Consider the following 25,628-nt stretch of genomic DNA (forward strand, 5'->3'; position numbering starts at 1 on the left):
CTTGTTTTGTCCGGCCAACAAAAACACAAAGATTAAATTGATTATTAAATTGATAATAATACAAAAACGGAGAAACACAGAATATCTTAGCAAATATCTGAGAGGCTGAAAAGAAAAATGACTTAAACAATTAATCAATTATCACATCATAGTTGCTGACTAATCGACTAATTGACTCATTGTAGCAGCGCTATCACAGTCCCAACATTTTCAATGATTAAATCTTGGCAGATTTGTCCCTGTGCCTGATAATCATACAATAAATGACAAAAACTAAATAAAGAAACAACTTTGGCTGGAGCTCTCCCTCCTGCCAGCGGGAAACCCTCCTGCCAGCGTGTTCAGACATTCTTTCCACAGACTTAACAAACAGCATCTCACATCCAAAAAAGGACAGGCTGCCGAGCCGGAGGGATCGCACAGCGAGTGTCTGGATGCGACTGTGTTAGTAACATGCGCTCTGAAAACAAATGCATGATACACAGAGCTGAGGAAGAGGAGGGCGGATGAGCTGACATTTTCAAATATGACGCTCTTTGCTTTTCTAACTGATCATTTAACTGCAGCAGAAGAAATTTAAAACATGATACTGAGATGAAAGGCATTGTGGGAGCTGTAGTTATTATAAGAATATGTGAAAACGGCAGGTGCCGCATGAGTCGGCACAAACAGGCAGCAAAGAGGCTGCATAGTTTATATTAACAGCAAAAGATGTGCAGTATATGGTACGGTACGTAGTATATGGTGATTTGAAGATAGACTGAACAAAGCTGTTCCTGTTAAATGTTTTTCCGAGCATGTCGTTCCCTCAAGTGAAGGTTAGCAGGCTCCACTGACATGGCTGAAGTTGGCATTTTCAATCTTAAATAACATCACATTATTTTGAATCAAAATCATAGATAAAAGAACATATATTGTGATATTAAAGGCCAGACATGCGCTATTATGACCAGTCTCATCAGGGATTTTTAGGGATTTTTAGCCACAAGCTAACAGCTTAGCTCTAGGGATGTCGGTCCACCACTTTGGTCCAGACTAACATATCTAGCAACTATTGAATGTCTGGACCAAATTTCATCAGTCCATTCATGTCACACTGGTAGCATGAGTGATATGCATAACATTTGAGAAACTATTCCTAAAAACTTATTTTAATTTAGTTTACGAGTGATCCAAACAGCCGTCAAAACTTCCATTCACTTCCTCTCATCATAATTTGCATACAAATACTTTGTATGTTAGAATTGAACGTGCAGGTTAACAACAGTCATTTCTGCATGAAAAACAAGAAGGTACTGACTGAAGTAAACCTGTTAATTCCTGCTCAGCCATTTCACATGCTGGTGTTGTTCTGTTACAGTCCTGCCGCTCGACATCTCTGCGCCGACACCTGTCTGACGTTGATAGAGACACAAGCAAACATCTGACTACAAACCAGGCCAGAGGAAAACTGCGAAATCCTTCAAAAAGTGCAGAAAAGCAGCAAGCTGAGCGTCACACAACAAGCACACAAAGATAAAAGCTTCCCTCTCTCTGCAAAGATGCGACCGGCGGAGGAAACAGAGGGAGGCGCGTCTCCTTTGAAGTTATATTTAGGCCAAATCCTCCTTTGCAGAACAAACCGTCTTCCACTGTGCATACAAATCACAGCCAACAACTGAGGGAGGAACCGTCCTAAGAGCACAGGAACCGACTCCACACACACAATTAGCCGGCGGAGCATCAAAACAACGCAGGCTCACTGGGTTTGATTGACTTTGATTTCTTCTGCATCCCAAACACTCCAGTTCCACCTGGGATCCAGATGCATGCTGGGCGACTGGGTTCTCATGGAATACACAGAAACCTCGCTGCAGGTGGTCCAGATCCAGTTAGGCACAAACTGGAAATGTAAAGCACTTCCACACACGTGACGTAAACAGAAATAAACCATTGAGTGCTTTTTAGCAGCAGGTGGAAGGGGGAACAGGATGACGTTCTGTCCATCAAATGTACCTATATTTGTAGTTTTTAACCACTTTTTTTATTATGGCAATTGTTCTTGAACGCTGCCACATTTCCAATCCAAAAATCAGCTGCTAGTTTTGACCACTGATCACTTTTAGCCAGGCTACACAGTTTTACATGTTTGGGTGAATTTTTCCTTCAGTTTCAGGCAGCCACTGGTTTCTAAACAGGACATACATTGTGGCCGTGGATTCAGTGAGTTATGCTTTCAACTACAACTTGAGCCCTGTTATTTTAGCCTATATTTGTTTACATTTTGGCAAAATGGCACTATTAAAAGTATGCTGTAATAGCTGTTAGCAGTTCCTGTTTGCAATGTACCCATTGATGTAAACACAGGTTTCACTGGATTACTTTGATACCGAAGAACACTTAAAAACATAATAATTCTAAGGCAAGTTTTGAGTTATAAAGAAGCATATTGTTTCTGTGATTTCTCCACTTCTACACAGAGTTTTGGACATCGGATATAACGATATCAGCAGAAAGCGGATGCGTATCATGTCTGTGTGTTCAGATTTGCGATGAGGCGTTAAGAGTTTTAAAGTACCTTCATTTCCTACACATACCATCCAAATGTATTAAACAAATTAGAGTGATTAGCAAAAAATCTGTACAATTGATTAACAGTAATTGGACTGCTGCAGAAGAGCTAATTTTGTGTAATTTATCTTCTACATGTACTGGACACCATCTTTGTGCACTTTGACAACAATAAGCAGCAGTCAGCCATCGTTCCTTTGCACAGAAAAAACTGACTGTGAATGATTGAAGTTGAGTCTACCAAAGTCCACCCCAGACTTTTCCTCTTTTGGACTCATATGAACTGATGTGAACACTTTGTCGATCTTGAATACATCCCACTTTTTGTCCTCAAAGGTGTAAGTGTTTTAGCCTGGTTAACACTGTTGCGGTGCACAGTTTTTGTTTCAGAGATCAAGAACGAATCATCAGTCTCAACTTTTAAAGGAACGGACGAGAAAGTCCTCAAAGTGCTCAATGAAATGGAAACATTTCCACGACAACAGGGCAAAATCCATCAGGTGAGGAAGATCGAGTGATATGATTGAAAGCTCCAGTTTTTTTAACTTCTGATCGCTGACTGAAGTCATTTAAAAATACTACTTTTTTTGATTGCCTTTTTAATACCTATTTTGCTGTTTTACTACTACTACTACTACTACTACTTTAGCTCTGCCTTCTTCCTCATTTCCTTTGGGGAAAACAAACGCACTTCGGGTGACCGGTTTCTCAAATAGCTGGTAATGAGAAAGCTTGGTTAACACTGCTGATCATGTGGGGCTACAGCTGCACATCCAACAGTCACATTGTTGTAAGAACGGTAAAAGAAGTTCCAGAAAATGAGAAAGTGTCACTTTAACTGCCAATTATACAGTTCTGCAGACTGAGCGTCCCACTGGGAAACAGAGAAATCGCTTCTGTCCACCTTCAGTGCACCGCTTTTCTCTGGAAGAAGATTCCTCTCTGCAAAGTGAGTAAACACAAAGGTCTCAACACAATAACTGGGAAAGTAAAACAGTGTTTCCCAGCAGGCATCCTTCCATCTGCCCATTTATCTCTGCATATCTAACCACGTGCTGGTTTGCCTGTTCATTCAGTCTAAAGGAGCAGCAGCAGCAGAGAGTGTGAGTGACGGCAGCGACGGCGGGTTTGTCCTACATAATGACTTAATTGAGGTGGTTAACACTTTGAGGATAATGAGAGCCTCTAGACCACAACAGACCCAGGAGTGAGACTACGAAATGGAGCATCACACACACACACACACACAGAGGAAATCAGTGTCGATTATTAATAGCAGCTGCACTAAACGCAGTACTCCAAATCAACGCAGGTCCGTCCACTTTCTGTCTCCGTGTGACTCAAACACACTTCAAACGATTATAATTCATCACTGAAAGTGGACGCTATATGTTCCTTTGATCTGTCCAACACACACACACACACACACAAAATTAGCAATAATAACTGAAAGCTGTAACACCTAATTCAGCACAGTTTTTGTTTCAGAGATCAAGAACGAATCATCAGTCTCAACTTTTAAAGGAACGGACGAGAAAGTCCTCAAAGTGCTCAATGAAATGGAAACATTTCCACGACAACAGGGCGAAATCCATCAGGTGAGGAAGATCGAGTGATATGATTGAAAGCTCCAGTTTTTAAAGTGTTTAAGAGCTTCCTATGCTGACAGGCGGGTGTCTTAGTGAGAGGGAGGGAGAATTAAACGACAGCGATAAATGAGATACAACTATTTTATCAATCTATCTACTTATAAACTTAAACTGGAGGTTTTGAATTAATCAGATTAATTCGATATATTGCCCAGTCCTACTTGTGATTCTGGGATGTCTAGCGAAGGCAGATTATAAAATGGAGTTAACAGAAGTAAGTGAATGCATCTCAGCTTGAGACACAATGGGCTTACAGCTAGTAATGATCCTCAGGATCAAATCAAAGAGAATCTGGTGCTTTTCCAGACTTTTGCAACCTGATCAGAAACTAATAAAGATCATACCGTCTGCAGTGTATTTGTCTTCATCGCTAACATATTCAAACACAAACACACACACACATACATGCACACTGCCCCATTCTGTCGCATTGGCCCATCAGGGATCAATGTTGAGGGTGTCACATTACCGCTAATGTAATCAGCAGTTTACCACGGGGAGTAATTACAGAGCAGACACGAGGCCCGCAGGGCTGCAGAGTCCTTAAAGCTGCAGACGCCACCTGCAGCTTTAAACACCAACATCCAGACACATCAGCAGTCTGAAACACCTCCTCCACCTCCACCTCCACGACTGCTCCCCAACATAACGAGCCCGTCTGGAGGGGGACTTTTTGGGCCACAGACTCTGATTTCTCATCCTGCTTTGCGTCTCAGCAGCCAACTGGGTTTTTAAAAGAGAAGCGTTCTCAACAGCAGCTGGTTACCTGCCAGCGCAGCTGCTGGAGGAGAAGAACGACGAGGGCACCCAAAGTCCAACTTACCCAAAATAGAAACACCGTCAGACACACGTACTTTCTGAAGCCTCGTATCTTGTTTATTTACGCTATGCTCTACTAGGCGTGTGTTCAAGATAAAAAGAGGTTACAGTCAGGACACAGGAATGAATGAATGGGAGGATTTAGAAAATGTTTGATTATTATAATGCTTCTTATGTTGAATTGTATTAAAGAGGATCTGTAAACATATACAGCAGCCGTATCCACAGCTGCCCCCAGGCTTTTTAAAGCACTCCAGATTTCTACAGCAGCTGACTGCAGGTTTGGTCATAAGTTGGAGTATAAAGTCCAGACTAACTGCTAAGTATCAACAGTAAACTCGTCTAGGGCTGCAACTAACTTTGTTTTCCCCCATTCTCATTATAATCATTAACTGATAGTTTGGTGTATAAAAGATCCCATCACAAATCACTGAAGCAATTTATCAAATGTCTTTTGTCATTCAGTTGAATATCATCTGTCGTATCTGAGAAGTTGAAACTAGGGAACCTTTCCTTGAAAAACAACTTAACGTTTAACTGGATATCAAAATATTTTCAAATTATTTGTCGGAAATTATTTTGTCAATAATTGGCCAATCGTTTCAGCTCCAGACTCATCACGTTGTTCAGTTCCACCACCTCTCCTTACACTCCTTTCATTTCATCCAGTGCAGCATTCAGGGAATATGGGAGAAAAAGACACCACTAACTACTGATGTATGCCATCATGTGAGGCAGCTGGTTTGGCTCTCCGACCTTGTGCATGTTAAGGATTAAATAAAAAGGTCAGTAGTTATACTGTCAAGCTTGCAAGACATGCAGAAGGTCCACAGCTGCTCCAACACAAATAACGTTCAATTTAAGTTCATTTCGGACGAAAAGTGTCCGGCAAAGAAATAAATGAAAATATAAAAGTTGCTCTGGAGAGAGATCCCTGTACAGTTAGCTACATAAGCTAATCCAGGGGGCTGACCTAATTTAAATAATGTTCGGACTCAGACACAGGCATCCTAAATTATTTTCTGTAAAGTTTATTTGGAAAGCACGACAACGGAGGTGGAGATGGAGGTGGAAGTTACCCAGAGTCACACAGAACCCAGGTTGAAAAATACCAGATTTAAATGAGGAACTATTTGATGAAAGAATAAGTTAACAAGATGATTTCAACCTCTGCTGAAGTCAAATCCATCCGATGCTGAGAACAAGTGAGAAAAGGGCAAAAAGCATTTTGGTGTATTCAGGAAAGATGACCCATTTGTTAGATTCCCCCCCGAGACCCCCTGACTTCTCTGCAGAGTTTATCAAGTCCACGTATGTTCCCTCTCTGGAACACACCTCCCCAAATTCAATGATATTCCAAGAACTGTGAGGAATCAGGTACTCCAAGTCAGTCTGCAGTTATGTTAAGCCTGAGCCCAGGGTTTAGTCAGAGCCTCACAGACGACACTGTGTTCAGGATTAAACAAAAGGTCAGTCGAGCTGAAGTACGAACAGAATGTCAACAGCTGCTCCAAAGCAATGAAAACTCAATATTCACCTGATGATTTTAAATGCAAACTGCTCCAGAGAAGCATCAGGGTTTGCCACGCTGCCGGTCTCGCTACCCATTTAAGTTCAGCGAAGCCGTAGAGACGACGTGGAACAGCTCAAAGGTAGGCCACTCCTCTTCATCAGACGGGGTACCCTTGTCTTTATGGAAAGTCTGTTATTTATCTAACTGCATAGTCAGAGAGATAGAACATATATACCAAAAGGACCAGATTTCTTAAAATAAAACATCCCACACTGTGCCAACTCGCACACACTGAACACGATGATCCTCCCACAAACCAGTCCGTCTGAACTCTGACCTGTGAAATCACAAGACTCTCCAATGTCCAGCCAAGTTGAGAACTGGGATAGGACTGACCCCCGGTTCAAGATGCACGCGTTAATGTACCAGAAGCAGAGAGGGAGGGGTGCTGATTGGCTGCAGTGCGTGCAGTAACGGCAATAAAGTTTTTGATAAGAAGCTGTCTAGTTTACAACTTGCTGCTGTTAGCCTGCTAGCCGTGCCAACTCCCACAGTTTATGTTTACAACCCTTACAGAATTAATTGGCAACTCATTTAATAAGAGACTCATTGTTTTTTGAAGCACAAACGCCAAGAATGTATTGATTCCTGCTTCTGAATTGAACATCTTTGTACGTGTCTTACCATTACGTGACATATTAAGGACCAAATGACTCATCGATTAATAGAGAGAACATTCTGCAGATTAATCGATCAAGGCTGCAGGTGACAACAGAAGACTTCAAATGCCACACACACAAGCAGTGACAGTGAACGCACCACTTTTTATACTTCAGTCCTCGTGTTCCTGTTATAATTAGCCAAAACTGTGGCATTAAACGCAACACTTGTCAACACACATCCACTGTCTCTCACACACACACACACACACACACACACACAGCTTACCGGCTGGCATCCTGGTGCTAATGTGCCGCAGTTCCTCTGTAAACTCAGCAGCGATTGGTCCTGGGTTAGTTAGCCTCCATGTAGCTTCTCCTGCTCCTTCACTTCACCTGGCGTCGGAATGACGACTCTGTAACATCAAGTCACCTGTTTATGAGTTCACACGACACATTTAACAGCCGGTTCAAGTCAGAACAGCAAAGATATAAAGCCCCATTAAGAGGCTAAAGCTGTCCGCCGTGACACTAACGAACAATCCTGTAAACAATTAGCCGCAGAAGCTAACGTTAACGTCCCGGTAACGTCCAAACACTGCGGTGGGTTCAGAGGAGACACGCGGAGACATTAGCGAGACATTTCGGGGGCTGAACCGGTGGACATACCTGTAGGGAAACAGCAGAAGGGCAGATTAACTCCTACACATTACCACAGTGCTTCCTGCTTTACGGTGACAGACAACACGGAAGTGTGTGCTGCAGCGGAGCAGCTCCAAAAACTCCCCCGCGACGGTTCACCGCGCCGGGACCCCGGAGGAGCGGTGAGGCGGCTAATTATAGCTGCCCGCGGAGAGGTGTGCTGTCCGGCATCAGTAGGTCCACTGCGGGTGATGTTTCACACCGATATGTTTTAAATTTAGTTCCCTTTCAAAGGGTACGTGTGAAGTTATCACGTGTTTAAGAGAAGAGGATCCTTTATTTGAAGTCACATGTTGCAGCAGCACAAGGACAGAAATAAGAACAGATAAAGTGTATGAAATAAAGATAAGTATAGAAATTACCAGAGCAATTCAAGTAAAAACATACAAGGCAAGCATTACACATACAGACCCGGCAGAGCCACCTAAAGTAAGAGTAACATGATGCCATCTACTATTACAGCGTACACCACCATAGTATATAATATGATTATACTTGGTGTTGTCAGTATTAATATAGCAGTATTATGTAATAAACAGTGAATTGATTGGCTCAGTCTGTGGGCACAAATGAGCATGTGTGCAAAACACATGTGCATGGATTGAAAATAGTTTTTCATTCTTTTGTCATCTATTAAAGAGTCACCCAAATTACAAAAATAAGAGCTCAAGGTACGGACACGTCACACTTTCGTCCTGTAAATATTCGCTCCCTCTCTTATTCACTTCAGTGGAAACCGGCTGGACCGTCTGGGTGGGGGGGGGGGTTGTCATTATTAGAGAGCTGATGGAGGAGAGATGACAGGAAATGAGAGGAGAGAGAGCGAGAGATGGGGAATTACATGCTACAGCGGTCCCTGGACGGACCCCAACTGGGGATGCTGCGGTCCATGGTTGTTGCCCCAGTTCTTAGGCCCCTAAACTGACAAATTCAAGGATGCATTTCTTGTTTGAATGCGACCTCTTGGCCTGCTCTGGTGATCTCGCAAGTCAGAGTTCACCTTTGTTCAGCTGTGAACTGTGAATTCACACAGTCGACCGATAGAAACACTGATGAAGACGTGATCGCTGTAGTGATGTGTCACACCGGAACCACGACATCACATCCTTCTCCAGGGGCTGAGCGTGGGCTGACGTGACAGTACCTTCAAGAGCCATTAAGAAGCACTCTCAGTGTTATCCAGAGTAACAGGGACATTGCTTCGGAAGACAGATGTTGAATTTATGAATGGGATTTTTCAACGGTTTAAGCAGTGCAAGTTAAATCCTGTTCACCTCCGTTGCTGAAATCTCAGAGACAGAAATCTCAAGAGCTGGACGATAAAACCAGAACTGTCTGCATGGAGAGATACCACTAGGAGTGAGAAAATATGTTACGTGTTCAACATGTTTTTATTTATTATGTACAAACGTATATAGAAATATATAATAATATCAGAAAGTTAATACAGAGCCCAAATTTCATCTTCCAATTCTTAATTTTGTCTGCACCATATTAAAAATACCAAACCATAAAAAACAGCCCCCGACCAAAAGTACACTAAAGTATGCGTCCATGTACTTTTGGCCATTTGGTATAGTTTTAACTGTCTCTTTGCCTGCCGTGAAGGGCTTTGCTACAATACTGAGCTACAGTAATAGACTCATTTAGTTGATATTTATTCAGATGTTCAGGGGGGATGTTAGGAAGTCATGGCATCAAGCATTAACTATTTTATTTTACGGTGTTGTCACTCCTGATCACTCTGTAGCCGTCCGTCTCGCCACAGTGGTCTCCTGTAGTTCACGAGTGCCACGGTGAGGCCACTCGTGCTAAATGTGCACGCTCTCATGGCTCTGGATTGTGTCACACGCATGTGCACATATTTAGTCCGAAGGAGAAAACAAACGAGCCTGCAGCATCACTAATGATGGCACCAGAGAATATGCTGTCATTAAGATCTCCAGTGAGACCAAAACTGTCCAACAGACGGTAATTATCAAAGCTTAACTAAAAATATCTCTCAGAGCTGATGTGTAAACGTGTGTGAAAGTGTGCCGGTTGTGCTCTTTAAGCTCTTAAGGACCTTTGCTGGGCCGTCCGATGGACTTATAGAGGTGATTAAAGGCTTTGGCCCCACAGATGGCATGCCGAGTGACTGACAGCATCCAGCCGCACCCGTGGCTGCCAAAAAATAAATGAAGACATAAAAAAAGATCCTGTTTGTGTAATTACTCTAATGCAGGGACGTCCACATGTCACAACTGTACAGTGTGACAGAGGTGAATCGGGGGGGCGGGGGGGCAGTCACACAGCAGTGAGCATCACTTCACTGTCACCCATCAGACAGGAACACAGAGGCTTGATTTTAGCAACATTAACATTATTTAACCAGGGAGGTGTTTCACTCACCTCATGTGATGCACTCACTGTTGAAACAGGATGTAGGGGCAGGACCCAACACATGGGGGGGATCATTCAAAATTTAAACCAATGGAATATCAGTTAGGGAGTGAAGGTTGATTTGATGAGCTGAAGGGCCAGAATGTTTTAAAATCGATGTTATTATTACATTACTACTAACAGGGATGCCCGGTGTCCTCTAACAGCAGGTTGCTCTGAAGCTGCTAAAGTACATTTTCCCTGTGGTCTCCCAAACCACAGGAAGTGGTAAATGTGGATTTAAAGTTGTGTGAGTCAGAGGGTTACGCCCAGTTGCCCACGGCAACAGAGTCTACTCACGTCGCCCGCAGAGCTAAACCTTGAGCCAACACGCATCTCCTCAGAAATGTGACTGTGTGGCTAAAGCAGCTAATGCAACATGAGACCACAGTGATTCATGTGAAAACATTAGCGTCTTTAAGAGAGGCTCAGTCGTCTTCTCATTTTCATTTTCATTTGGGTACGAGTTACAGTAGGTCAACACTCGGGTTTGCTTGATTAACTGTTAACCGGTCGAGTCCAAACGGCCATTTTTAACATTTCAGTTGACATCAAACTGAAACCACTGAGCAGCTGAAAATATCACATTTAACAGCCAGAAATCTCGGCCGCGGCCGGCCCGCTGTTTGCTGTAGGCGTCTGAGTTATTCATGATCGACAACCTTCTTCACAGAAAGCTAAATTCTAATCATTTTGTACTATGAGTAGGAAATGATAGAGTGAGAGTTAAGTCAGCTCACTCAAAGACAGGCTGAGATTCTGCTGACTCACAGAGAGGAGAAAGACTCCCTGATATTTATTGTCCTTTCGGTTGACGAGGCGGCGGTGCGCACCGGCCCTCAGCAGAATATTGACAACTGCAATCAGCAAACAGGTGAAGTCAATGAAACGTTCAGACAGTCACAGTTTTCTCATTAGCTAAAAGATGGCTGCTGATTGTCTGGCTGCTTTGGGATGTTTTGGTGCAATAAGTCAGAACCAGTTTACTGGTTGATGAGTGGAAGCTATGAACAGACAGACTCTTGATCACTATTAGCTGTTGAGGGCCAACTGCTTTTCCAAGCTGAAAATCAAAGCAAATCATTCAGCTTTTCCACTAAAGTGAGCTGGTGGGAAAACTGAGAACACAGTGTCCAAAACTGTCAATGTTCACATGGGCACCTGACGGACTTGAAAACCTGTCCTTTAACCAAGCACTTGAAGCCTAAAGTGAAGCAGACCCTCCTTTTCATGTCCGAAAACACTCACATGAATCATATGTACCATGTAATGGCGTTGGATTGCGCTGCCAAACAATGTCCGATGTCTGCCAGACGGTTCTGGAAATGACAATCGACCTGTTTTGTCATTTCATTTGGAGGCGTTGTTGTCCAGGCCAAGGCCACTGACGTTGTGGGGGTGAGCACCAAAGCCAGCCAGATCAAATGTTGTTGATCCAGTGTAGTTCAGGTGGTGGTCTTAGGTCTCGTGGTTTTTAAGTTACTAGGATTGGAAAACCACGAGTAGACGTCCAGTAATTAAGGTAAACAGTTCATGAGTTCATCATTCATTGTACATTCAAACTGAAATATCTCTTTGAAGTGAGGGAAGAAGATTCACTTTTACTACGTTCAACACTGAAATTTTTACTCATATTGTACAATCAATCCACTGAATGTGATGAAAAGCTTTGTAAAAGAAACAGGTAAGTAAAATAAATACTTCCTTTAAACTACTACTCCTTTATTAAAACACTTCATACAGCCATAGTTTGAAATAACACTCTCTTTGCTTTGAACAGTCAAGATTACACACGTTTGCTTTAAATGTTTACTTGTTAAACATCCTTCGCATAAAAGGGACCAGAAGAGTGTGTGTTTTATAGCAAACACATACGTAAGACGAAATCAATCCGTCTCTCACTTTGTAAATCTCTCTCCACACACACTCCTCTCTGCAGTGCCCAGAGGTGCAGGTGAGAAGTACTGTGGAAAGCCTCAGACTGCACCTCAAAGGGTTGCGTGGGTGGAAGACAGACGCCTGCAGAGAGCCGCAGCAGAGTCATGAAAGGAGCGACCGCTGGAGTTTAACCTCCAGTGAAACATCCTCAGCGTCCGACAAACACCAGATCAACTCGGACGGATGTTTGACATCGAGCCTGGAGGAGGCGGGCGGTTAGGATGGACAGGCCCGTGGTGCCAGAGTTCGGATCAATATGTTTTATAACCCTTATGTGTTTGTTATGTAGAGCTATGCTGAGGGGAATTTAACGGCTGAGTACGGCCCCTTAGCCACCAAACTATTCATTACTGATTTAGCCCTTTTCTTGTAGTTTAGGGGATTCAGTGTAGACGGACATCTTTGTGTGGACACAAATTGTAAATGCAGTTTCCAAAATGAGCTTAGTGTGGATGTGCCATAGTCTGACGGCCGGGTATCCTCAAAAAGTAGTCTTAAGTAGTACCCGACTGTCTGAAAACAAGTGTTTATAGCTGCTCTGATCGGCCACAGTGCCATCATGAAGAGGAGAGCTGAGGTAATCCTTTAAATATGGGGATAAGTGAACACTTTCTCAAAACATTCATAGTGTTGCACTCGTTTGTTCACATGAAAAGTGACAAACAGTTGTGTGAAGGCTGTAAAAAGAGGGCCCGATAAAGAGGTTTACTGTCTCACCTCCGCACAGCTAAACATTTTTGGATCATGACAAATGACACAAATCAGGAGGTTTTACATGAACTTCTGGGGAAACGTTTTTAGGGCACTAGAGAAACTTTCATGATTTTAAAAAGTCCAATTTTGGAGACCCCAAGTAAAATTTGGGGATTAGGGTTCACTATGAAAAATGTTGAGGATGTAAATACAGTTTTAAGTTATACATTTTGGGGGGCACTCGGAAGCCAAATTTATGAATTTAGGGACATTGATGTTTGTGATTATGGCACAGACTGTAGTAACTATTGTAAAGCAGTAAGATGAAAACTAGTATTTCTTGCTGCTGCTAGGTGGTGATCGTAGCTCTGAGGTCGTATGTATCTGGCCCTTTCCGGTACGTGATGGTACCGTAGTTTCTCAGGGTTTCAGTCTTCCTCCACTTTAATATTGATGCTCTCAGTTGGGGTTTTAAAATGGCACCTTGGCCTCTGACCTCCCTACTATTATATATAATGTATGTCTGGTATATATATATATATGTACCAGTCATCCAGAAACTTGTCTGTATGAGTGAGTTTGGGTGTTGTTGCCTCTTCTTTGCTGAGGCTCTTTTGCCAATAGTACTATGACTGATTCTGCAGTATCACAAGACTAAGGAGTTTATTATTTTTCTGATTAATCGTATAATCTATGAAATGTAAAAAAAAATACTTCTAGAGCCCAAGGTAACGTCTTTGAATGTCTTGTGTCATTCAACCCAAAGTCCCAAAGATACTAATGAAAAGCTCTAATTGACATATTTTTTATGTTCAAAGGTACACTTGTATACCCCCCCCCCCCCCCCCCCACCATTTCCTCTCACTTGAGTTGGAAAATCTCAACTGACTTTGTATTTGAAGATGAAGAAGAAGTTATATCTTATATCTTATAGAAATATGATCAGGGTTTTTTTAGAATCTGTGTCTAGTGGCCATTTGAGGAACTGCATCCTGAGAAAAATAACTGGCTGTTTAGCTGCTAAATGTTCCTCTATGTTCAGCAGCTGGTCTCTAACTGTGTCTGCTGAGCAGGTAGTGTATAGTGGGTTTGATGAAATCAGGTGCCAGGAAACACAGACACCAAAGCAGACAGTAAATGTACCACAAAACCAAAACAACTAACTAAAAGAGGCTGAAAAGCTGCAGAGTTGATGAAGATTTTCTGTGATTTTGGCACCATGAGCACATTGTATTTAAAACTTGACTAAAGAAACTTTTCCATCTAAACTTCTACTCTCTCAGTTGTGTTAGCTTTAAATCATTTGCAGTGGGTCTCATTCTGCAGCCTAGCTTCAACTGCTAACACTTAGCAAGAAGTTTCAGCTGTAAAAAATTAATGACAGAGAACAAAACTGTTCTGCACTCAGTGTTCAAGCTGTCATTTCCGTCAGATGTGAAAGGTGTCGCAGCACCTGTCTCTCTGCTGTGGGCCCTGCTCTCCATCAGACAGCTAAGAATAGCAGCGTTTAGATCAAGGTGAGACGGGAGGTTTGCAGGAATGAAAGCGGAGAGAAAGTGTACCTGAAACTGCAAGATCAGATATTCTGCAGTGAGGACATTTTCAGAAACAGGGAAGATGGGAAAGAATAGAAGATTCAGTAAAAACAGTGTGAATAATCGGAATTCTGCAGTATTGGGTTCATTAAATAGTTTAAGACTTTGGCTATCAACAATGAAAACACACAGCTTCTCTTGTCCTTCATTAACTTGTAGTGTTTGTGATCTAATGATGAAGTTAGTTTCCGTTCAACAAACTTAAATGCATTTTTGTCAAAGTCAGAAGTGCTTCTTTTATGATGTGGATGATGTGATGCATTATTTCCAGTGTCCACCCTGCAGGTTTCACAAGAAACATTTTTGAATTTTGTTGTTTGTATGTTATTGTGAAATGAACCACGTTGCCTTGGTATAATCATCTCAAACCGCTCCTCTTCCTGGACTGAGTCAGAGCTTGATAAGCCCTCCCTCCTCTTCCTCCTCTCAAACACAGCGAGCTCCACTCTGTCCATATATGTCCTTGTTCCCTCCCCTTCAGATCTACAGTTTGAAGACGGGTGGAGCCAACATGGTGGTGAAGTGACGGAGCTGACGGGCCCATTCACTGCAGAGACACATGCTGTTTAGATCAGAGCTCAAACTACTTTCACTTCTAAGAAAGTGAAACTCAGACAGTCGCTGCGACTGAGAGGTGAAATGGCGCAGAAAGGAGTTCAGCTGGACCGGGAAACCTTCTCTTGTTCGATCTGTCTGGATCTACTGAAGGATCCGGTGACTATTCCCTGTGGACACAGCTACTGCATGAGCTGTATTAAAAGCTTCTGGGATGAAGAGGACAAGAAGAAAACCCACAGCTGCCCTCAGTGTAGGCAGACCTTCACACCGAGGCCTGTCCTGGTGAAAAACACCATGTTAGCAGTTTTAGTGGAGGAACTGAAGAAGAATGGACTCCAAGCTGCTCCTGCTGATCACGGCTATGCTGGACCTGAAGATGTGGCCTGTGATTTCTGCACTGGGAGAAAACTGAAAGCCCTCAAGTCCTGTCTGCAATGTCTGGCCTCTTTCTGTGAGGAACACCTTCAGCCTCATTATGAATCACCTCCATTAAAGAAACACAAGCTGGTGGAGCCCTCCGAGAAGCTCCAGGAGAACATCTGCTCTCGTCATGATGAGGTGATGAAGATGTTCTGCCGTACTGATCAGCAGTGTATCTGTTATCTCTGCTCTGTGGATGAACATAAAGGCCACGACACAGTCTCAGCTGCAGCAGAAAGGACTGAGAGGCAGAGAGAGCTCGAGGTGAGTCGACAAAACATCCAGCAGAGAATCCAGGACAGAGAGAAAGATGTGAAGCTGCTTCAACAGGAGGTGGAGGCTATCAATCGCTCTGCTGATAAAGCAGTGGAGGATGGCCAGAAGATCTTCACTGAGCTGATCCGTCTCATCCAGAAAAGAAGCTCTGATGTGGAGCAGCAGGTCAGATCCAAGCAGGAAACTGAAGTGAGTCGAGTCAAAGAGCTTCAAGAGAAGCTGCAGCAGGAGGTCACTGAGCTGAAGAGGAAAGACGCAGAGCTGAAGCAGCTCTCACACACAGAGGATCACAACCACTTTCTACACAACTACCCCTCCCTGTCACGAGTCAGAGAGTCTACAGACTCATCCAGCATCAATATCCGTCCTCTGAGATACTTTGAGGATGTGACAGCGGCTCTGTCAGAAGTCAGAGATCAACTACAGAAAGTTCTGAGAGAGAAGAGGACAAACATCTCACTGAGAGTGACTGAAGTGGATGTTTCACTGCCACAACCAGAGTCCAAGACCAGAGCTGAGTTCTTAAAATATTCACGTGAAATCACACTGGATCCAAACACAGCAAACACAAAGCTGTTATTATCTGAGGGGAACAGAAAAGCAACAGCAATGAGAAAACAACAGTCTTATTCTAGTCACCAAGACAAGTTCACTGGATATTGTCAGGTCCTGAGTAGAGAGAGTCTGACTGGACGTTGTTACTGGGAGGTGGAGTGGAGCGGGACAGGAGTTTATGTAGCAGTCGCATACAAGAATATCAGAAGAGCAGGGAGGTCAGATGAATGTATATTTGGACACAATGATAAATCTTGGGCGTTAAGATGTGACACAAACAGTTATAACTTTTGGTACAACAGAGTCCAAACTCCCGTCTCAGGTCCTCGGTCCTCCAGAGTAGGAGTGTACCTGGATCACAGTGCAGGTATTCTGTCCTTCTACAGCATCTCTGAAACCATGACTCTCTTCCACAGAGTCCAGACCACATTCACTCAGCCTCTCTATGCTGGACTTCGGTTTTCAGATTTTGGAGACACTGCTGAGTTCTATAAAGTCAAATAGTCAGAAGTCATTTCAGGGACAGTTTGTTAAATTCTGCCTTTTAACTCTTGAACTTATTTTGTCTCCTTGTTTGTTGCTGAGAGCTGATTGTTGTGGCATTTCTTCACTGCACAGAGATCACCTGTCAATCAAACATTATGGGTGGTACTTTGCCATCTTCTCATTAGTTGTTCTGTAAATGTCTGAGTTTCTTTAGGTGGCGCTCCTTCCTGTGTCTGTTTAGCCATGGAGGCTATCACTGCTCATGATGATTTCTGTTGACCTGAACTGACGTTTCTCTGCAGGAAAATGTGAACTTCTCTGACTCTAAATGTGTGTTGAATATTTGTATTGATGTATTTGTATGTTGTTGTTTCTCTTCCACTGCATGTGTCTCAAGAGAGAAAGCTCCAGACCTTCCTGTGTCGAAGATAAATGTTGTTGTTGTCCACATATAAATGAAGGACTATGAGTTGTTATAAAACTGTAATCATCATGATCATAATCAATAAGGACATCATTGATTATTTTCTTTTTCATAGCTGAGATTCTGGTCAAACAAACTGATTGTGTGGATGAAGTGAATCTGTACATGAAATCATTGGACAGACTTTACTGATGGGATGTGTGAACAAACTGAAGGTTTACATCATGAATAAACAAACATGGACAAAGTACTTTCTTCTGGTCTTCATTCCAGGGTGTCATACAAATTCTTTTTGAAAGTGCAAGACTAGTGATGAACAGGGAGACACATGAGACATGACGAGGCAAGAGACCGAAAAAAAGAAATACAGATAAGCTTAAGTAACAAAGATTCTATTATTTCCTAATAAATAATAACAACAATAGAAACTATAATAATAGTAAAAAGTACATCATCAGTATCATCATTATTAGAAATACACTTTTTCTCAGTTGTGTACACACTGGTACGTGAGACACAATGACCACAACCTGTGTGAACTGGAGGAGGAGGACTGTGAAGAGGAGGACGAGGACGAGGAAGTCTCCAATCGTAAAGAATCTCTTAATGGAGAGTGATGGTGTGTGATGTGGAGTAGGTGCTGGTTTGATAGTGCTGTTGGTATTCAATATTTCTATATACCTGCACAGAGATAACATCAGGGGACTGAGGGCAAAAACCAATAAACTAATATAAATTACATTATAATGCCAAATACATCCAGGTTTGATAGTTTCCACCTTGCAAGTTTTATGAAACAGGAAACATTTCACCCTAACAAAATCTGCATTTCAGAGTTTCTTGTATTTTGTTATTTTTAAAGGGAAAACTGTGAAAATCGTCAGCTTCAGTCTGAACTCTCTGTGTGAGTCGTCTCTTTCAGGAAACTGTAGTTAGACTTCAGTTCCCAGACAGCTTTGACAGGTTGGCGCAACGAGCCAATCGGTGACGTCGCAGGAGTGCCACAGCACAGAGCGGGAAATAAACCGACTCTAATCTATGCGTCTGTGAGTCGAGGAAACTCTGAACTTTATAGCTGCTCTGATCGGCCACAGTGCCATCATAAAGAGAGCTGAGGTAATCCTTTAAATATGGGGATAAGTGAACACTTAAAAAACATCCATAGTGTTGCACTCGTTTGTTCACGTGAAAAGTGACAAATAGTTGTGTGAAGGCATTTTTAGGGCACTGGAGAAACTTTCATAATTTTGTAAATGTCCAATTTATGATGTGGCCATTATTTTCAGTGTCCACCCTGCAGGTTTCAAGAATTTTATTGTTTGCATGTTATTGTGAAATGAACCACGTTGCCTTGGTATAATCATCTCAAACCGCTCCTCTTCCTGGACTGAGTCAGAGCTTGATAAGCCCTCCCTCCTCTTCCTCCTCTCAAACACAGCGAGCTCCACTCTGTCCATATATGTCCTTGTTCCCTCCCCTTCAGATCTACAGTGTGAAGACGGGTGGAGCCAACATGGTGGTGAAGTGACGGAGCTGACGGGCCCCTTTCACTGCAGAGACACATGCTGTTTAGATCAGAGCTCAAACTACTTTCACTTCTAAGAAGGTGAAACTCAGACAGTCGCTGCAACTGAGAGGTGAAATGGCGCAGAAAGGAGTTCGGCTGGACCGGGAAACCTTCTCTTGTTCGATCTGTCTGGATCTACTGAAGGATCCGGTGGCTATTCCCTGTGGACACAGCTACTGCATGAGCTGTATTAAAAGCTTCTGGGATGAAGAGGACGAGAAGAAAACCCACAGCTGCCCTCAGTGTAGGCAGACCTTCACACCGAGGCCTGTCCTGGTGAAAAACACCACGTTAGCAGTTTTAGTGGAGGAACTGAAGAAGACTGGACTCCAAGCTGCTCCTGCTGATCACGGCTATGCTGGACCTGAAGATGTGGCCTGTGATTTCTGCACTGGGAGAAAACTGAAAGCCCTCAAGTCCTGTCTGCAATGTCTGATCTCTTACTGTGAGGAACACCTTCAGCCTCATTATGATGTACCTCCATTAAAGAAACACAAGCTGGTGGAGCCCTCCGAGAAGCTCCAGGAGAACATCTGCTCTCGTCATGATGAGGTGATGAAGATGTTCTGCCGTACTGATCAGCAGTGTATCTGTTATCTCTGCTCTGTGGATGAACATAAAGGCCACGACACAGTCTCAGCTGCAGCAGAAAGGACTGAGAGGCAGAGAGAGCTCGAGGTGAGTCGACAAAACATCCAGCAGAGAATCCAGGACAGAGAGAAAGATGTGAAGCTGCTTCAACAGGAGGTGGAGGCTATCAATCGCTCTGCTGATAAAGCAGTGGAGGACAGCCAGAAGATCTTCACTGAGCTGATCCGTCTCATCCAGAAAAGAAGCTCTGATGTGGAGCAGCAGGTCAGATCCAAGCAGGAAACTGAAGTGAGTCGAGTCAAAGAGCTTCAGGAGAAGCTGCAGCAGGAGGTCACTGAGCTGAAGAGGAAAGACGCTGAGCTGAAGCAGCTCTCACACACAGAGGATCACAACCACTTTCTACACAACTACCCCTCCCTGTCACGACTCAGTGAGTCTACAGACTCATCCAGCATCAATATCCGTCCTCTGAGATACTTTGAGGATGTGACAGCGGCTCTGTCAGGAGTCAGAGATCAACTACAGGACGTTCTGAGAGAGACATGGACAAACATCTCACTGAGAGTGACTGAAGTGGATGTTTTACTGCCACAACCAGAGCCCAAGACCAGAGCTGAGTTCTTAAAATATTCACGTGAAATCAAACTGGATCCAAACACAGCACACACACAGCTGTTATTATCTGAGGGGAACAGAAAAGGAACATTACTGAACACACAACAGTCTTATTCTGGTCACCAAGACAGATTCGCTGCATGTTGTCAGGTCCTGAGTAGAGAGAGTCTGACTGGACGTTGTTACTGGGAGGTGGAGTGGAGCGGGACAGGAGTTTATGTAGCAGTCGCATACAAGAGTATCAGAAGAGCAGGGAGGTCAGATGAATGTATATTTGGACACAATGACAAATCTTGGGCGTTAAGATGTGCCAAAAACAGTTATAACTTTTGGTACAACAGAGTCCAAACTCCCGTCTCAGGTCCTCCGTCCTCCAGAGTAGGAGTGTACCTGGATCACAGTGCAGGTATTCTGTCCTTCTACAGCATCTCTGAAACCATGACTCTCCTCCACAGAGTCCAGACCACATTCACTCAGCCTCTCTATGCTGGACTTTGTTTTTACTCTCTTTATGGAAACACTGCTGAGTTCTGTAAAGTCAAATAGTCAGAAGTCATTTCAGGGACAGTTTGTTAAATTCTGTGTTTTAACTCTTGAACTTATTTTGTCTCCTTGTTTGTTGCTGAGAGCTGATTGTTGTGGCATTTCTTCACTGCACAGAGATCACCTGTCAATCAAACATTATGGGTGGTACTTTGCCATCTTCTCATTAGTTGTTCTGTAAATGTCTGAGTTTCTTTAGGTGGCGCTCCTTCCTGTGTCTGTTTAGCCATGGAGGCTATCACTGCTCATGATGATTTCTGTTGACCTGAACTGACGTTTCTCTGCAGGAAAATGTGAACTTCTCTGACTCTAAATGTGTGTAGAATATTTATATTGATGTATTTGTATGTTGTTGTTTCTCTTCCACTGCATGTGTCTCAAGAGAGAAAGCTCCAGACCTTCCTGTGTCGAAGATATTTTGTTCTCTTTTTGTAAATGTATAAAGAAATCTATAATTACGATTACATTCATTTGTTTGGCAGACCAAATGTTGTTGTTGTTGTTGTTGTTCACATATAAATGAAGGACTATGAGTTGTTATAAAACTGTAATCATCATGAACATAATCAATAAGGAGATCATTGATTATGTTCTTTTTCATAGCTGAGATTCTGGTCAAACAATCTGATTGTGTGGATGAAGTGAATCTGTACATGAAATCATTGGACAGACTTTACTGATGGGATGTGTCAACAAACTGAAGGTTTACATCATGAATAAACAAACATGGACAAAGTACTTTCTTCTGGTCTTCATTCCAGGGTGTCATACGAATTCTTTTTGAAATTGCAAGACTAGTGATGAACAGGGAGACACATGAGACATGACGAGGCAAGAGACAGAAAAAAAGAAATACAGATAAGCTTAAGTAACAAAGATTCTATTATTTCCTAATAAATAATAACAACAATAGAAACTATAATAATAGTAAAAAGTACATCATCAGTATCATCATTATTAGAAATACACTTTTTCTCAGTTGTGTACACACTGGTACGTGAGACACAATGACCACAACCTGTGTGAACTGGAGGAGGAGGACTGTGAAGAGGAGGACGAGGACGAGGAAGTCTCCAATCTAAAAGACTCTCTTAATGGAGAGTGATGGTGTGTGATGTGGAGTAGGTGCTGGTTTGATAGTGCTGTTGGTATTCAATATTTCTATATACCTGCACAGAGATAACATCAGGGGACTGAGGGCAAAAACCAATAAACTAATATAAATTACATTATAATGCCAAATACATCCAGGTTTGATAGTTTCCACCTTGTAAGTTTTATGAAACAGGAAACATTTCACCCTAACAAAATCTGCATTTCAGAGTTTCTTGTATTTTGTTATTTTTAAAGGGAAAACTGTGAAAATCGTCAGCTTCAGTCTGAACTCTCTGTGTGAGTCGTCTCTTTCAGGAAACTGTAGTTAGACTTCAGTTCCCAGACAGCTTTGACAGGTTGGCGCAATGAGCCAATCGGTGACGTCGCAGGAGTGCCACAGCACAGAGCGGGAAATAAACCGACTCTAATCTATGCGTCTGTGAGTCGAGGAAACTCTGAACTTTATAGCCGCTCTGATCGGCCACAGTGCCATCATAAAGAGAGCTGAGGTAATCCTTTAAATATGGGGATAAGTGAACACTTAAAAAACATCCATAGTGTTGCACTCGTTTGTTCACGTGAAAAGTGACAAATAGTTGTGTGAAGGCATTTTTAGGGCACTGGAGAAACTTTCATAATTTTGTAAATGTCCAATTTATAATGTGGGCATTATTTCCAGTGTCCACCCTGCAGGTTTCAAGAATTTTATTGTTTGCATGTTATTGTGAAATGAACCACGTTGCCTTGGTATAATCATCTCAAACCGCTCCTCTTCCTGGACTGAGTCAGAGCTTGATAAGCCCTCCCTCCTCTTCCTCCTCTCAAACACAGCGAGCTCCACTCTGTCCATATATGTCCTTGTTCCCTCCCCTTCAGATCTACAGTTTGAAGACGGGTGGAGCCAACATGGTGGTGAAGTGACGGAGCTGACGGGCCCCATTCACTGCAGAGACACATGCTGTTTAGATCAGAGCTCAAACTACTTTCACTTCTAAGAAGGTGAAACTCAGACAGTCGCTGCGACTGAGAGGTGAAATGGCGCAGAAAGGAGTTCAGCTGGACCGGGAAACCTTCTCTTGTTCGATGTGTCTGGATCTACTGAAGGATCCGGTGGCTATTCCCTGTGGACACAGCTACTGCATGAGCTGTATTAAAAGCTTCTGGGATGAAGAGGACGAGAAGGAAACCCACAGCTGCCCTCAGTGTAGGCAGACCTTCACACCGAGGCCTGTCCTGGTGAAAAACACCATGTTAGCAGTTTTAGTGGAGGAACTGAAGAAGACTGGACTCCAAGCTGCTCCTGCTGATCACTGCTATTCTGGACCTGAAGATGTGGCCTGTGATGTCTGCACTGGGAGAAAACTGAAAGCCCTCAAGTCCTGTCTGGTCTGTCTGGCCTCTTTCTGTGAGAAACACCTTCAGCGTCATTATGATGTACCTCCATTAAAGAAACACAAGCTGGTGGAGCCCTCCGAGAAGCTCCAGGAGAACATCTGCTCTCGTCATGATGAGGTGATGAAGATGTTCTGCCGTACTGATCAGCAGTGTATCTGTTATCTCTGCCCTGTGGATGAACATAAAGGCCACGACACAGTCTCAGCTGCAGCAGAAAGGACTGAGAGGCAGAGAGAGCTCGAGGTGAGTCGACAAAACATCCAGCAGAGAATCCAGGACAGAGAGAAAGATGTGAAGCTGCTTCAACAGGAGGTGGAGGCTATCAATCGCTCTGCTGATAAAGCAGTGGAGGACAGCCAGAAGATCTTCACTGAGCTGATCCGTCTCATCCAGAAAAGAAGCTCTGATGTGGAGCAGCAGGTCAGATCCAAGCAGGAAACTGAAGTGAGTCGAGTCAAAGAGCTTCAGGAGAAGCTGCAGCAGGAGGTCACTGAGCTGAAGAGGAAAGACGCTGAGCTGAAGCAGCTCTCACACACAGAGGATCACAACCACTTTCTACACAACTACCCCTCCCTGTCACGACTCAGTGAGTCTACAGACTCATCCAGCATCAATATCCGTCCTCTGAGATACTTTGAGGATGTGACAGCAGCTCTGTCAGAAGTCAGAGATCAACTACAGGACGTTCTGAGAGAGACATGGACAAACATCTCACTGAGAGTGACTGAAGTGGATGTTTTACTGTCACAACCAGAGCCCAAGACCAGAGCTGAGTTCTTAAAATATTCACGTGAAATCACACTGGATCCAAACACAGCACACACACTGCTGTTATTATCTGAGGGGGACAGAAAAGCAACAGCAATGAGTGAACAACAGTCTTATTCTGGTCACCCAGACATGTTCACTGAAAATTGGCAGGTCCTGAGTAGGGAGAGTCTGACTGGACGTTGTTACTGGGAGGTGGAGTGGAGCGGGACAGGAGTTCATGTAGCAGTCGCATACAAGAGTATCAGAAGAGAAGGGTGGTCATATGAATGTGTATTTGGACACAATGACAAATCTTGGGCGTTAAGATGTGACACAAACAGTTATAACTTTTGGTACAACAGAGTCAAAACTCCCGTCTCAGATCCTCGGTCCTCCAGAGTAGGAGTGTACCTGGATCACAGTGCAGGTATTCTGTCCTTCTACAGCATCTCTGAAACCATGACTCTCCTCCACAGTGTCCAGACCACATTCACTCAGCCTCTCTATGCTGGACTTCAGTTTTTAGATTTTGGAAACACTGCTGAGTTCTATAAAGTCAAATAGTCAGAAGTCATTTCAGGGACAGTTTGTTAAATTCTGTGTTTTAACTCTTGAACTTATTTTGTCTCCTTGTTTGTTGCTGAGAGCTGATTGTTGTGGCATTTCTTCACTGCACAGAGATCACCTGTCAATCAAACATTATGGGTGGTACTTTGCCATCTTCTCATTAGTTGTTCTGTAAATGTCTGAGTTTCTTTAGGTGGAGCTCCTTCCTGTGTCTGTTTAGCCATGGAGGCTATCACTGCTCATGATGATTTCTGTTGACCTGAACTGACGTTTCTCTGCAGGAAAATGTGAACTTCTCTGACTCTAAATGTGTGTTGAATATTTATATTGATGTATTTGTATGTTGTTGTTTCTCTTCCACTGCATGTGTCTCAAGAGAGAAAGCTCCAGACCTTCCTGTATCGAAGATAAATGTTGTTGATGTATAAATGAGTTATTATAAGACTGTAATCATCATGATCATATGTATATCACTGTTGACCTGAACTGACGTTTCTCTGCAGGAAAATGTAAGTTGTAAGTGTTTCAGAAGTTTTATGAAACAGGAAACAAAATCTGCATCTCAGAGTTTCTTGTATTTTGTTATTTTTAAAGGGAAAACTGTGAAAATCGTGTCTGAACTCTCTGTGTGAGTCGTGGCTTTCGGGGGAAACTGCAGTTAGACTTCGGTTCCCAGACAGCTTTGACAGGTTGGCGCAACGAGCCAATCGGTGACGTCGCAGGAGTCCCACGGCACAGAGCGAGAAATAAACCGACTCCAATCAATGCGTCTGTGAGTCGAGGAAACTCTGAAACCAATGAGTCATCCTCCACAGAGGGAGGAGATGAAGAGTGTGAGGGAGTGAGAGAGGGTGAGGAGAGGGTGAGGAGGAGGAGGATGGAAGAGCGTGACGATAGAAGAAGTGGAAGCCAGGTGGAGGGACGACGGGTGTTTGATTACCTGCAGAGACACACAGCTGTACACCCACACAGAGGAGCGAAGGGTTTTAATGACTTTTAATGACTTATTCAGTAATATAGTGTATATATATATATATATATATATACTGTACTTACCATGTAATGTGCATTTTCATATAGATTTTTATAGTCTAAATCCTGTATAGATAGAGTGAAACTGGAGCTTCAAAGCTCTTTTGCAATATTGTTATTATTGTTCAAAGGCTCGTACATAGTTTCTCACTTGCCTCTTGTTTCTTTTCGGATGGATTTCCATGACATTTTGTGCAGACATGAGGATGAATCCC

General features: G+C 43.1%; 4 protein-coding genes across 4 annotated transcripts in view; 3 read left to right on the plus strand and 1 right to left on the minus strand.

The window, feature by feature from the left end:
- The window catches only part of efr3a (EFR3 homolog A (S. cerevisiae)), a 97,868-nt gene extending 89,973 nt beyond the window's left edge, over positions 1-7,895 (minus strand). Inside the window, exons 1-2 of the mRNA XM_070918582.1 lie at positions 7,860-7,895; positions 7,480-7,623 (exon numbers count right to left, since the gene is read on the minus strand). Of these exons, the coding sequence (XP_070774683.1) occupies positions 7,480-7,489 (10 nt within the window). The 5' untranslated portion in view covers positions 7,490-7,623; positions 7,860-7,895. The remainder of the gene's footprint in view (positions 1-7,479; positions 7,624-7,859) is intronic.
- Positions 7,896-15,178: 7,283 nt separating this feature from the next.
- On the plus strand, positions 15,179-17,508 carry LOC139295983 (tripartite motif-containing protein 16-like). The gene has a single exon (XM_070918215.1). The coding sequence runs from the start codon at positions 15,179-15,181 to the stop codon at positions 16,850-16,852; it is 1,674 nt and encodes a 557-aa protein (XP_070774316.1). The 3' UTR covers positions 16,853-17,508.
- Positions 17,509-18,885: 1,377 nt separating this feature from the next.
- On the plus strand, positions 18,886-20,615 carry LOC139296090 (tripartite motif-containing protein 16-like). Its single transcript, XM_070918383.1, has one exon. The coding sequence runs from the start codon at positions 18,901-18,903 to the stop codon at positions 20,575-20,577; it is 1,677 nt and encodes a 558-aa protein (XP_070774484.1). The 5' UTR covers positions 18,886-18,900; the 3' UTR covers positions 20,578-20,615.
- A 2,074-nt stretch (positions 20,616-22,689) lies between these two features.
- LOC139296091 (tripartite motif-containing protein 16-like) lies at positions 22,690-24,912 on the plus strand. The gene has a single exon (XM_070918384.1). The coding sequence runs from the start codon at positions 22,705-22,707 to the stop codon at positions 24,376-24,378; it is 1,674 nt and encodes a 557-aa protein (XP_070774485.1). The 5' UTR covers positions 22,690-22,704; the 3' UTR covers positions 24,379-24,912.
- Positions 24,913-25,628: the final 716 nt, after the last annotated feature.

Source organism: Enoplosus armatus, chromosome 14 (genome assembly GCF_043641665.1).
Source record: "Enoplosus armatus isolate fEnoArm2 chromosome 14, fEnoArm2.hap1, whole genome shotgun sequence".
NCBI lineage: Eukaryota > Metazoa > Chordata > Actinopteri > Centrarchiformes > Enoplosidae > Enoplosus > Enoplosus armatus.

Bases quoted from the DNA above. Each gene is read 5' to 3' on its own strand.
- LOC139296091 (XM_070918384.1), top strand. From the start codon at position 22,705: ATGGCGCAGAAAGGAGTTCAGCTGGACCGGGAAACCTTCTCTTGTTCG.
- LOC139296090 (XM_070918383.1), top strand. From the start codon at position 18,901: ATGGCGCAGAAAGGAGTTCGGCTGGACCGGGAAACCTTCTCTTGTTCG.
- LOC139295983 (XM_070918215.1), top strand. From the start codon at position 15,179: ATGGCGCAGAAAGGAGTTCAGCTGGACCGGGAAACCTTCTCTTGTTCG.